Raw genomic sequence first — 12,388 nt, 5'->3', positions numbered from 1 at the left:
TTCAGTTATGAAATCAGAGATTGCGTGCTCAAATCCAATGTAATGCAAAGAGCCTTTTGGTGGAAGGAGAAAGCTATATATTCTGATTATGCATGACACTGATGAACAGTACGCCATGAAGACCTCCACCTTTGAATATTCCTTCCACACAACACAAGCTTATCCGCCACCATTAGCAATGTAAGGTTTCATTGATTGATTCATTGATTTCTGTATGTTTATTTTACAACAAACATGATCATATTTACAACAACCAGTTCATAATCATACAGAAGACCTGTCAAAATAAGGGAAGGTCCCAATAAATATGGAATAATTTTTTATAATTCATGTGATTGTAATGAATGCATTAGTAACTAGAACGGCACTCAGTAGAGCGCATACTCCCGCCGTGGGTCAAGTTGGAATAGTACGATTTCACAAAAGTTTGAGGGAGTAGTTCAGTGACAACACAAGACAAGACACTGCACAGATATATATTTATATAATATATAGAAGATAATGTTAAAAAAAAAACAAGGCAATTTCACTTACATTTTCGGATTCAGCGTTCAATTCCATATAAGTGAGTGTATTTTGAGGCGTGTGTGACTTCAAATAAAATTGTAATCCAGGAAAAACGTTCGTTTCATTCCTTAGGAATACAACATGTAAAACTGGGCCAAACGTGAAAACAAAACTCGCTCATTTTAAGTCGTACAAGCTAATGCGACCACTCATTCTTCTGGGAAGAATCCCGTGCACATGCTGGTCACACTTATAAGTCGCCCAAGTCTTTATAAGTTCATCAAATACTGACACCGCGATTGACATTCGCTGAGGTACATAAAAAAACAGTTTTAAAGCATTACACGTATCAAACGACACATTTTATGAAACGGGAAACCTAATACACACTTTGGTGGTTTTAAAATGACAGAATATGTCTTTTATTAGAAAAAAAAAATCAACATTGAAGACGACGGTGCTAAAAAAATACACCGCTCTAACCCATAACCACGAGTTTAAACTACATTTACAACAAATATGAAAACTATTTTCATATCACAATGTTAAATATATAATATATAGAAGATAATGTTAAAAAAAATGAGCCCTATCTTCCAATGGTAAAAAAATCCTTCAAAAAATTCCTGGATCAGGAATAATATCCTGAGCTTCACCAAAAACGAATCAATTCTTCCTTATCCCAAGGGCAATCATCCCACCAACCTTCATCCAAATACGTTCAGAACTTTTCCAGATATCTTGTACACGAAGAGACACACACACACACACACACACACACACACACACACACACACACACACACACACACACACACACACACACACACACACAATCGAATGCATTACTCCCTGGCGGGAGTAACTAGAACAGAGCACGATAGAGAGCATTCCTCCTCCAGAATGAGCAGTACATGTTTTGTATCCCAATGATAGGCCGGATCTGCCTCCGTACCCAATCAAAATCGAATCGGCCTGTGCTCGTCACCTAACCAACACATGTGATCATGTGGTTTGGACACACATGTGTGGCAACAACACCGAAATATCACAATGAAGGGCTTTGAATCTTTGATCTCATTGTGGCCTCTCTCAGGTTTTTAATACAATTGATCATAACGTTATTTTGCACAAACTGTCACATTATGGAAATAGAACAGCACTCGGTAGAGCGCATTCATGCCGTTATCACCTCTTCATCCCCACCAGGGGTGCAACAAAGGGAGTGGGAGGGAGGGGAGGGGCCTTCACTTGGCAACAGTAAAGATAGTATAATAAATACAAATAGACTGTCTGGCACATAGTCCATTTAATCAATAGTGAGTTTACAGGAAAGAATGGAAGCCATCACCTCTCAAATGAAACTTGAGGAAAACAACAGTAAAACCAGGACAGCACTCGGTAGAGCGCACACCTCCGCCAGGCTGAACACATTATGTTTTGTATCCCACTGATAGGCCGAATCTGGATTCAGACCTGGACCAAAATCTAATCGGCTTGTTCTCGTCACCAAACCAACTCATCCACCAAGTTTAGTCATAACTCGTCCATAACTTTTTTAAATATCATGTTATATATCACTTTTCGCCCGATCTCTCAATGGTGAAGAATCACTTTAAAAATTAAATAATCCTCGTATCCGAATCCATGTTCAGATCTTCACCAAAATCGAATCTATTAGTCCTTGTTAGACATCTAACCAGTCCACAAAGTTTGGGCCATATCCATCCGTAACTTTTTGAGATATCCTGCTTTGTATCGTTTTTGGCCCTATCTCCAAATGGTGAAGAATCACTTAAAAAATTCTAGTAGCCGGATCCGAATCCGGATCATCACCAAAATCTAATCATTTCGTTCGTGTCACATACACAACCTCTCTGCCAAATTTCGTTTGAATCCATCCACAACTTTTTATGATATCTTGTTCACAGACAGACAGACAAACAAACAAACAGACAGACAGGGGTGAAAACATAACCTCCATCCACCTTCGGTGGCGGAGGTAATAAGAGGAATAGCCCCTGGAATGGTTTGATATCTACCTGCTAAACATAAGTCAATTCGTGGTCTTAAATGGCTTAACATCCAACCTGCGATCAGTGGCTTGTGACGTTCCATAAGGTTCTATCCTTGGTTCCCTATTGGCTGCTGTTTATTCCTGATACGTGAAATAATCTGCAACCTGTGCCTGCAGAAAACGGACTTTTTGGAACGCCGGCCACATTTTCCATCCAACCATCATGTAACTTTTGTAAAATAAAAAAAATTCTCCATGGGTTTCTCCTACGTTGGCCTAAGTTGAGGTTTTGTGTCAATCGCACAAACAGTTGCAGAAAAAATGAATTGAAAAGTGAATAAAGGTGAAAAGTGAGGGTGGAAGAAAAAAAGGTGAGGGCCTCCACCGACGTTTCACAGCATGATCAAGGATGGTTGTGGTGGATACTCTCAATATCGAACTTCAGCATGTTTCAGTGGCCAAAGGCAAATAAATTGACTTTAAATACAGATAATTTTTTTAAATGTTTTTTTTTTTTTTTGTATACGAGGTCGAGGCTCGTGCAAGAGCTAACATTGATCACAAAAAGACAAACTGACAAAAAAAACATAAAACATGATAAAGGGAGCGGGAGAACAAGATGGAGAGCAGGGACATTGGGAGATCTGTGGGAGGGAGAGGGCTTGGGGGGGAGGAGGCATGGGAAGAGGGCGGGGGTGGGAGAGGCAAAAAAAAACCACATGGACACTGCTAGGACTTCTAGGAAAGAAGTCGGTGTTTCAAAAAAGTGGATCTGGGGTGAATTAACGGGGGTAGAATTAATTAATTGTTTGAAGTACATCTTTTAATTATTTTAATTAATTAATGATTATTTTTTTTCAGCAATTCGGACTCTGTACTTCCTGGAGCTGGATAATTACGTGTACAGTATATTATAGCCTGGCTGAATCTCCTTTAAATGAGTTGGAGAGAATTCAGAAAAGAGTCCTCAGAATAAACTTGGGTCTAGCTTATCAGTACTTTCATCAGGCCCAGCACGTCTGAAGGGCGCAGACTTTGAAGCAACGCAGAGTGGAAATTTGCCAAAGATTTGCAAAACAAATGGAAAAAAAAACTGAGTTCAGACAGTGTTTGCCCAATTATAAGTAGAACGAGACACATTATGTTCTTAGAAAATCACTCAAAATATCCCAAATCTTCGGTAAACAAGGAGGTATAGTATAAGAATAGCGCAGATTCTTGCCCCACCCTTCGCAATATTCGCAAATAACACCATGCCATAACTCGCATTCATCATGGATATTGATCCGTTTTTATCGATTCGAAAAAATAAATCGTCAATAAAAACCCAGTACAATTCGATTTTCCATAAGGAGAGATAGTTTGTCTGACAAACTGCACACCAGAAGGAAATTGCCAATGTTTAAACCCATAACCCCTCATTTCAATACTGGCTCCATTCATTGGGCCACATCTGCTTCGACCGTGGCTGCATGCTGGTATTGTGGTTCGAGCACATGTGGAAGAACTTTTCAGGCCACAAAGAAAAGCTAATTGCAAAATGCAAACCAAACGGCACACTAAGATTTTTCACCAACTTAAGATATTCGTTCCCTCCGGCATGAGAAGTATTTTGAGCAATCTGACGAGTTAATGTTATCATTTCACCTACGTATGCATGCTAGAATAACTACCTTGTGTTATTTGCTGCCATATTTGGTCTATGTCTCTGCAAGTTCCTTTGTGAATATGAGGGCGAGGGGGTCAAAAAATAGTTTTCTGTTTAAAGGTTTCTCTGGTAATGAAGCACAAACTTAGCACAGATGTTTGTCCTTTTATATGCAGTCTTTATCCAGTTTCACAAGTTTTTTCCAATGTTGGGTGAGTTGCCTGATGCTATTGGAATATAAGCCCTGCTTTTGTCTCTGAAAAACTATTTGCAGGAGGAATAATTTTTGACCATCCCCTTCCTTGGTTGAATATCCATCATCCACTACATTTGGTCTATGTCTCTGCAAGTTCCTTTGTGAATATGAGGGCGAGGGGGTCAAAAAAAAAACCCTTGAGGTAGGCTGGGTTAACCTATAGCTTTCCAATACTGGGCTGCTAGGATAGTCTCGAGGTATGTGGACTCACCTCTGTCTAGCCTGGGTTTGAATCACGACCCAGCTATGAACTTTCATCCTGGTGTTTCACAGATGGGACAAGGCAGCTATTTGTCTGCCGTCCCTTGAATGGATGTTAAACTGGGTGTCCTGTCTTCTTTCATTCGTTGGTGCACATTTAATACCCCGTCGTGTCCTTCACGAAGTAGACGAGTTATCTCCCCGGTACCCTGAACAAAATTACAAATTTATGACAAGACTGCAGGTAGTAAGTGGTCCGGTCATCATCTTCTTGAAGGTTCCATTTCACCAGGTCACAACGCTAGCTATCTTAGTGTGTGGTTGTTGTCTGGGAAGAAGCTTCTGCACTGTAAACAAGGTGACCAGATAGTTTGCATTTGTCAAGCCAGACTGGCCTGGCTGGGCTCAATACGAAATATTGTTAGGTGGGAGGGGTTAGGGATCCAGAACAAGACTGTGGGAAATGTAGCATGGTCTGTGTGTTTCGAGTAGATTAGATTGCCATGTATCAGGGACCTGTCAAATCAAATCATCTTGTAAAATGTGACGCTGAGGAAGCAGCGTATATAATTTATAGACCGGATAGTCAGGGTAATATTGTGTGTTTAAGCACCTCGTTTGCGGGCAGGGCCATGTAAGGACTTCACATCGCAAAAAAAGGAACATGGGGAAAGTGCTGCACGCTCCAAAAGGATTGACTGTCACAATCTGTCTTTGTGCCAGCCATGGCGACGTAGTGTGCTATGGAGCCCGGAAAAGGCAATAAACGTTTGTTTTTATTGGGGCCACGCCATGGGTGGGACAGCCCAGAGAAGGACTCCTCCTAGAATGATGGCGGGTTGGAAGAAAAGTGTCAAGAAGAAGCGTCGACACAGAAGGCAAGAAGGTCACACCAGAGCTCCCGGCATGCAGAATAAGCGGTGGACAAAGAGCAGGGTCACAAGGGCTGGGTCTGGCATGCCCATACAGAGTTAGATTACAAGCTTTTGAAAAGAACATCGTGCTGTGTTTCCTCTTGCTCCTTGTCTCTGGCTCACTTCATTCTGGCTCACTTCATCTTTAGCTCATTTCGTCACTGGCTCACTTAACCATTAGCTCTCGTTGTCTCGCTCCTGCTTCCATAACGGGCTGCACCATTGCTATACACCCCATGCATCGCAAAAGGAAGTCCTCACCTGCAATTCTCTTGTTTGTGAAAGTGTGATCTGTGGCAACCAGTGTGGGTTAGGTTTTCATTATTTATATTCATCATTGTACATACGTTTGCATGTCTCCATTTCTCTGTTTATGTCTTTCTGTTTCGCTTGGACTGTTCTGAACTGCTTGTCGCATCCACCGTATTCGTTATAGTCTTTTAAATAAATCCTTAAAAAGGTAAAAATAAAACATCTTCATCTACCTCCTCTATACGTGTGCCGTCAAATTCGGTTTATTTTGCGACCTTGATGAACTGTAAATATTAGATTAATTTATTGGCTGTTATAAGGTTAAAGATGATCAAACATTTTAGAATTGTTATTCTTCATAATAATTATCATCAACTTGATCAAATGAAGATGAGAGTGGAATTGATGAATATGTACTTGGTTTGTATTATTGCTCATGTTAAGTGCACTATAGATTTATATGTTGCTATGGCAGAGAAACGTTGTTTTGTAAAAAATGGCCCGAGATAACGTAGGGTAAAATTACACATGATTATTCAAGCTGTTACTCATTCATGCAAAAATGAAAACAACAGATCGTGATCATAATGACAAGGGTTGTGGAGCAATATAGGACCTGTTGCAGTGATTGCCTTCCACGTTCTGCTTGCAGAAACACTGTCCACTTCCATCATGACACCCCCGCGCCGTGCCAGCTACATCACAGTCACATCGTCTGCCATGCACAAACAAGGGTTTGGACAAAGGACCGTAATTTTTCACGAGCAATAGGGCCTCTTCAATTGGCATCAGGGTGCTTGGAAAAAATACTTTTTCACCCCAAGTGTTCAACCCTCTAACCTGATGAGTCCATCTCAAAGCAGCTCCTGGCCATACACAGTGGTATTAAAGATTAAGGTAAAATTATGGGGAATATCTTAATTTCTTTACCTGCAGCCTGCCGCCGTTAGGGAGTGGTAGCCAGGGAGGCACTGGTCGCATTTTCGACCTCCGACACCTGGCTTGCATTTACACTGGTTTGTGGAGTCACAATTCTGGCTCAATGAGCCTGTCAGCAAAAGCAGCAACCAGAAGAACAGCAGCGTCAAAAAACAGTTTTTATACACATGCCATTGCTTAAACTACATCACAAACACAAGTATGGGCCATCTTTTTATTACTTATGAATAGGTGGGAGGAGCTGAATTGACAAAAAGGAAGGAAAGGCAGATTGATGGCAAAGAGAAAGGATAGTATGGGAGTGTAGGAATGTGAAAAGAATAGGTGTAGAGATACATTTGGGCATAGAGAGAATTAAGGGGATGGAAGGGAAGACATTAAAATTGAGTACACACCATCCAAATTTCAATGAGAGATGCCCTTTTTATTGAACCAAAAAATTAAAAAGCATAATCTTAGTGAAATAAATAAAATCTTAGCATACGCTTTTTAACAAAGCTAAGGATGTAGACTACAGCCCAAGACCAAAGTACATGGTTAAACAAGGCTTGCCAAAAGTTACACATACACCTTTGCACTCAGGGCATAACCAACACTGTAACCCTCTGGGCCTAGCTTGGGCAAGGCTTCAAATCAACATGTAACTCTTGCCCAGTACAGTAAGTGTTGGTACGCCATCGTGTTTCAGCAATTTTCGAGGCTTGTTTCCCAGGTAGTAATCACCTCTTGATCAAATAAGTCGATTGTTGACGATCGTTTGGTGGGTCAGGGATGCAAAAATATGACATTTGAGTTATGTGGGCAAATTTCTCGATGATTGGAACATTTAAAAGCGTGGAACATCTGTATCTTGAAAGCTAAAATAACTTGTGATGAAACACAGACATCCAAGTCCTTCAATGATCTGTGCAACTTTCACGTCACGCGAATCAAAGGAAGTAGCTCATTTTCATAACGGAAGTGAAAATCGTCCAATTTCAAAACACCATTATCCGGCTTATTATTCGCTCAACAATTTTTATTTTTATGCTCATCGGTCAGGGAGATCATCCTCTCAAACATGCTGTATCTCTTCAAAAAATTTAATGATCGTGTCCCTCTAAGGGAGTGCAAAGGGAGTGTTTTTGTACAACTTCCAGGAGTTTGATTTATTATTTAGCGATAACATCCAGTTTTCAAGTTATTCTGTTGAGCGGTTTATTAGCCCCCATTGGACTTGGTCCAGAACAGGGACTTATTCTATTAAGGTTTTCATGCAGAGATTCTTCTATTCTATCTTCTGTTCTTCTATCTCTTCCATATAATAATACACAAAAAGTGCATGGTTATCGATATAATAATACGCAAAAAGTGCACGGTTAACCAAAATAAACTCCATCCCTGCTGCCTTTTGCATCCGCAACCCGCACCAATGGACCAGAGGCTCCGCTTGCATCCGGAGTGCGATATTTAGATTTTCGTGTTGTTGGTCAGCGGTGATCAACTGAAATCTGCCAAGGTGATCAACTATGAACTACATCGACTGAAATATGCTGCCGTGATCTAACACAATCTACTAAAAAAAATTCTCCCGGACAAGTTGAACAACCCGTCAGTAAGTAAAGTTTTTTGAACTGTATGAATCAAATTGACGCCCCCTTTATATTAACTTTTATAGAGCATTACTTGGTTCCTCCTAAGAACACAAAGGTAGATGAGCATGTACATATATTTTTTGAATGACCCTTATTTTCTATTCTTGGCATTTTTTACAAGCTATGTAATGTCCCTTCTTTTCTGGAGTTTGCCACATGGCACATGCCCTTATATAAAGGGCTTTTTCTATGCCCCTGGCATTTTCCCCAAAATGTCCCTTCTTTTCTGGAGTTTGCCACATGGCACATGCCCTTATATAATGGGCTTTTTCAATGCCCCTGGCATTTTTCCCAAGAATGCCCCTTCTTTTCTGGAGTTTGCCACATGGCACATGCCCTTATATAATGGGCTTTTTCTATGCCCCTGGCATTTTTCCCAAGAATGCCCCTTCTTTTCTGGAGTTTTCCACATGGCACATACCATATAAAGGGATCTTTACTATGCCCCTGGCATTTCCACCAAGAATTAGTTATATTCTCTGGATCATAATTTCACAATTAAATTTCTTTCAATTGTTTTATCGTGAATAGCTCTCAAATTTCAAATTTGAAATTACCTTATGCAAAGCATCGAGGCCAGTTGATTTTTCATCGGATGACTATGAGTAATTAAATATTAATTATAATAATGAGTTTAATTTCGATGAGAATGATAACAATTTAAATATTAATAATGATAGTAATAATTAAATCGATAATCTGATTGCATTTTATTTCTCGGAATGTTTCTGACATTAGAGGTAAACTTACATAAACTCTGCCTTGTCAACATTGCTAAGTGCTGAATGCCAATCCATGTTTGACCATGGTGGTGTGGACCAGTTGGCATCTGTACTAAAACTTGGTGCTTATTGTGGTATGGTTGCGGCCCGATCTGTGAGTTATTCACAGGAGACCGAGGTATCTTACCCAGTGGGTCACAGTTACAGGGCATGCAGCGGCCCCTTTGTGACTCCCTGTGGAAGTTCTGTTGACACAAATTGCAGAATGGGCCGGCTGTGTTGTCCTGACAATGTACACAGTGGCCACCATTGCCTGTGGATTGGTGGAGCCTCTGGTCGAAGTAGCATCGTTTGGAGTGACCGTTGCACTTGCAGGCTGAGAAAAGACCATCATAACTGTAAATTTAAGTCACAATCATCATTCAGCCATAGCAGGAAACATAAAGTAAAATAAACCAAATCAATTACATTGCTTGGTGGGTGTTTGTTTGGATGTTTGGATAATGCAGGCGGTCTCCCATACAAAGGACCAACATATAATTCATCTCTTTTTTTGTCACAATGGTCATGCTCACACCTCACAGAGACCTACGTGCTGAACATCCACACAGGTGTTTCATTATTGGCCTGGCATTTTATCGGCTCACCCACTCTCTCTCTCTCCCTCCTTTTTAAATTGACTCCCACAGACCATCTCTAACGCGAATCCCATCCCATCCCAATTCCTCAGACAAACCTCTCCACCTTTGCTTTCTTACGCCCTTATCAATGTTCCACAAAGCTTGCGACTGGCACGGGAATTGTTCCCACTCAAAACACCAACAGCAATGCGTGAGAACTGGAGCACATGGTATGTAAGGTGACGACTTTAGAATGTTATCGGCTTCTGCATGCATACAATGGGCAATTCCATAAAAAAATATAACCCAGACTTATTGTGGCACACATACCGTTCATTATAAAAAAGGGGATTTCGATCCTTTGCTATAGAAAGGCAATCATGACAGATTCTTCATTATTGCCTGTGGTATAATATTGGGATCAGGATGTGACCAAGATGTGATACACCAAAGATAGTTTTCAACATTTCCTTCTATCTCCTTGTGGGTTTGCATTACTAAAAGCCAGAGGCCTGGCAGCTGATTTAATGACCATAAGTTGCTTCTCCCATCCACGAAAAGGCAAAACCAACCTCCAAATGGAAGCTAAATGCTTGCAGCAATCATGAGGACATCATCAGTTATATTTCAGACCTTGAAGTTGAATGACTAACACACTAATGACCCTGTCCGTTACAACTCCTACAAAAGCCCAGACATTCTGATAAGCATCAGAACCATAAATTAGAACATAGAGGCCATCTTGCTCTCAGTTTCTCCCTCATTCTAAGCCAGCGCATACCCTGAAAAGGCTGGCGCTGTGCTGAGTAATGCAAGAATAGAAACTTTGGCAACCTCTGAAAATAGTTGAAAGAGGTACGAACGTTTGTATTCATGGCAACGCTCACGAAGCGTTTTGATGAAGTTTTATAGCTTTCTTATATCAGTCCAGATCAGCAATCTTCATTAAGCGGGGCAGAGAGTTGATCCAAAGGTCGCAACCCTACCAGAACAGCGAAAATAAGCAAAGCATGGTATTTGTGTTTGAATACAGAAAGTGCAGCTGTAAAGAACTAGAGGTTTTGCCAAGAAAATGCTGGCAAAAGCTCAGAAATATAGGAGATATTCATTATATATTAAATACTATTGTATTGTTTCAGGCAATATGTCTGCAATGTATCGTTTACACTGAAAATTGTTCACCTTACCATAAACAACAGAAGCCAAAAAGCAGTAACCAATGTGGAAAAGAGACCTCGAATAAAATCACAAAACACGTAGGAACAGTTGGCACAAATGATTTATGAGTGAGTGTTGGGCAGCGTATTGGTACAGTTAACGCTTGTATACTTAATGATCCAAAATGGAACGAGTATCCGGATCCGGATCTTCACCAAAATTGAATCAATTCATCCTTGTCACACACCAAACCTGTCCACCAAATCTCGTCCGAATCCATCCACAACTTTTTGAGATATCCTGCTCCAAACAAACAGAAACAGACAAACAGGGGGGAAAAACACGACCTCCGTCCACCTTGGGCGATGGAGGTAATTGATTGTTTGTTGTTACCTCTAACAAAAGTGGATGTAGGTTATGTTTTCACCCCTGTTTGTTTGTCTGTCTGTCTGTCTGTCTGTGAGCAGGATATCTCAAAATGGTTGTGGACGAATTCGGACGAAACCTGGTGGACATGTGTGTGTGAGGAGGAAGAATCATTTCGACTTTAGTTCAGGTCCGGATGCAGATCTGGCCTACCAGTGGGATACAAAACGTAAACTGTTCAGCCTGGCGGAGGTATGCGCTCCACCGAGTGCCATGAGAGCAGATGACTATGTGATGTTCTTTTGAGTGGAGATGGTTATTGGGAAAGTTGAGCCGAGTAAAACGTTGACAAGTTATAATATAGATAGACTTTGAGCTCTATAGATAGATCATGAGAGTTCGGGAAATTTCTGCTGACCTCTGGATATTGAATCATCTCATGTTAGTATCTGGTTGTGGAACCATCACGTAATTAAGAGTAGTTTTTACAGAGATGGGTTTTTGCAGATATTCTTGGACTGAACAAATATAGAGATGATAAAGCAAAGGGAGGATGGAGAAGAAGAACCATTCCTCAATTGCATCCTCCCTCTGGAGGCCCACTCCCTTCACCTTTCCCCTCGACCATCTTTCTGCATCTTCGTGCATGTCAGACCCACTTTCCTTCCCAAATGGTCGCATCTTCAATTATAGTATCCCTACTCTTCCTCTCTGAAAAGCTTTCAGGCCTGTTCATTCCTTTTCATCAAGAAAATTTCCCAGCGCATCTCCAGGCATATGCTCCATATCAAACCCATACCTCGTCGTCATCATTTCCAATTGCAGACTTTGTATTCCGTACGTGTATACAGGCCGAAGCACTATCCCAATTTGATTACCTTAAATCACCGCATAAAATTTGGTATCCTATTCTTCAAATCCAAAGAGATATTGGAGTCATGCGCCCGGACAACTACCATTGATTGTCCCAACGGATCGGTGATGTTTCTCTAAGATGAGAGTCAGTGTTTAACCCGAAAAATTAAAAGTCCAACCAATTCCACTTTCTCTGACATCAGATGGTATCAGATCACTGTCTTGAGTTGCTGAATTGGTGTCGTGCAGTTTCATCGCTTGGACACAAAGCGGCCATATAAGGGTTCATAGGGTCATCCT

The 12,388-nt window shown here is 40.9% G+C and overlaps 1 protein-coding gene across 4 annotated transcripts in view; it reads right to left on the bottom strand.

Moving 5' to 3' along the window:
- Window positions 1–12,388, bottom strand: part of LOC137439004 (laminin subunit gamma-1-like) — a 241,952-nt gene that overhangs the window by 53,436 nt on the left and 176,128 nt on the right. For all 4 annotated transcript variants that reach the window (XM_068134563.2, XM_068134561.2, XM_078767619.1 and 1 more), the window contains 3 exons: window positions 9,277–9,465; window positions 6,725–6,842; window positions 6,411–6,509 (listed from right to left, as the gene is read on the bottom strand). In XM_068134563.2, coding sequence (XP_067990664.2) covers window positions 6,411–6,509; window positions 6,725–6,842; window positions 9,277–9,465 — 406 coding nt within the window. The remainder of the gene's footprint in view (window positions 1–6,410; window positions 6,510–6,724; window positions 6,843–9,276; window positions 9,466–12,388) is intronic.

The sequence above is a fragment of the Myxine glutinosa genome, chromosome 13 (assembly GCF_964187855.1).
Source record: "Myxine glutinosa chromosome 13, kmMyxGlut1.1, whole genome shotgun sequence".
Taxonomy (NCBI): Eukaryota; Metazoa; Chordata; class Myxini; order Myxiniformes; family Myxinidae; genus Myxine; species Myxine glutinosa.
The sequence above is the reverse complement of the archived record's forward strand: the minus strand, read 5'-3'. Positions and strand labels throughout refer to the sequence as shown.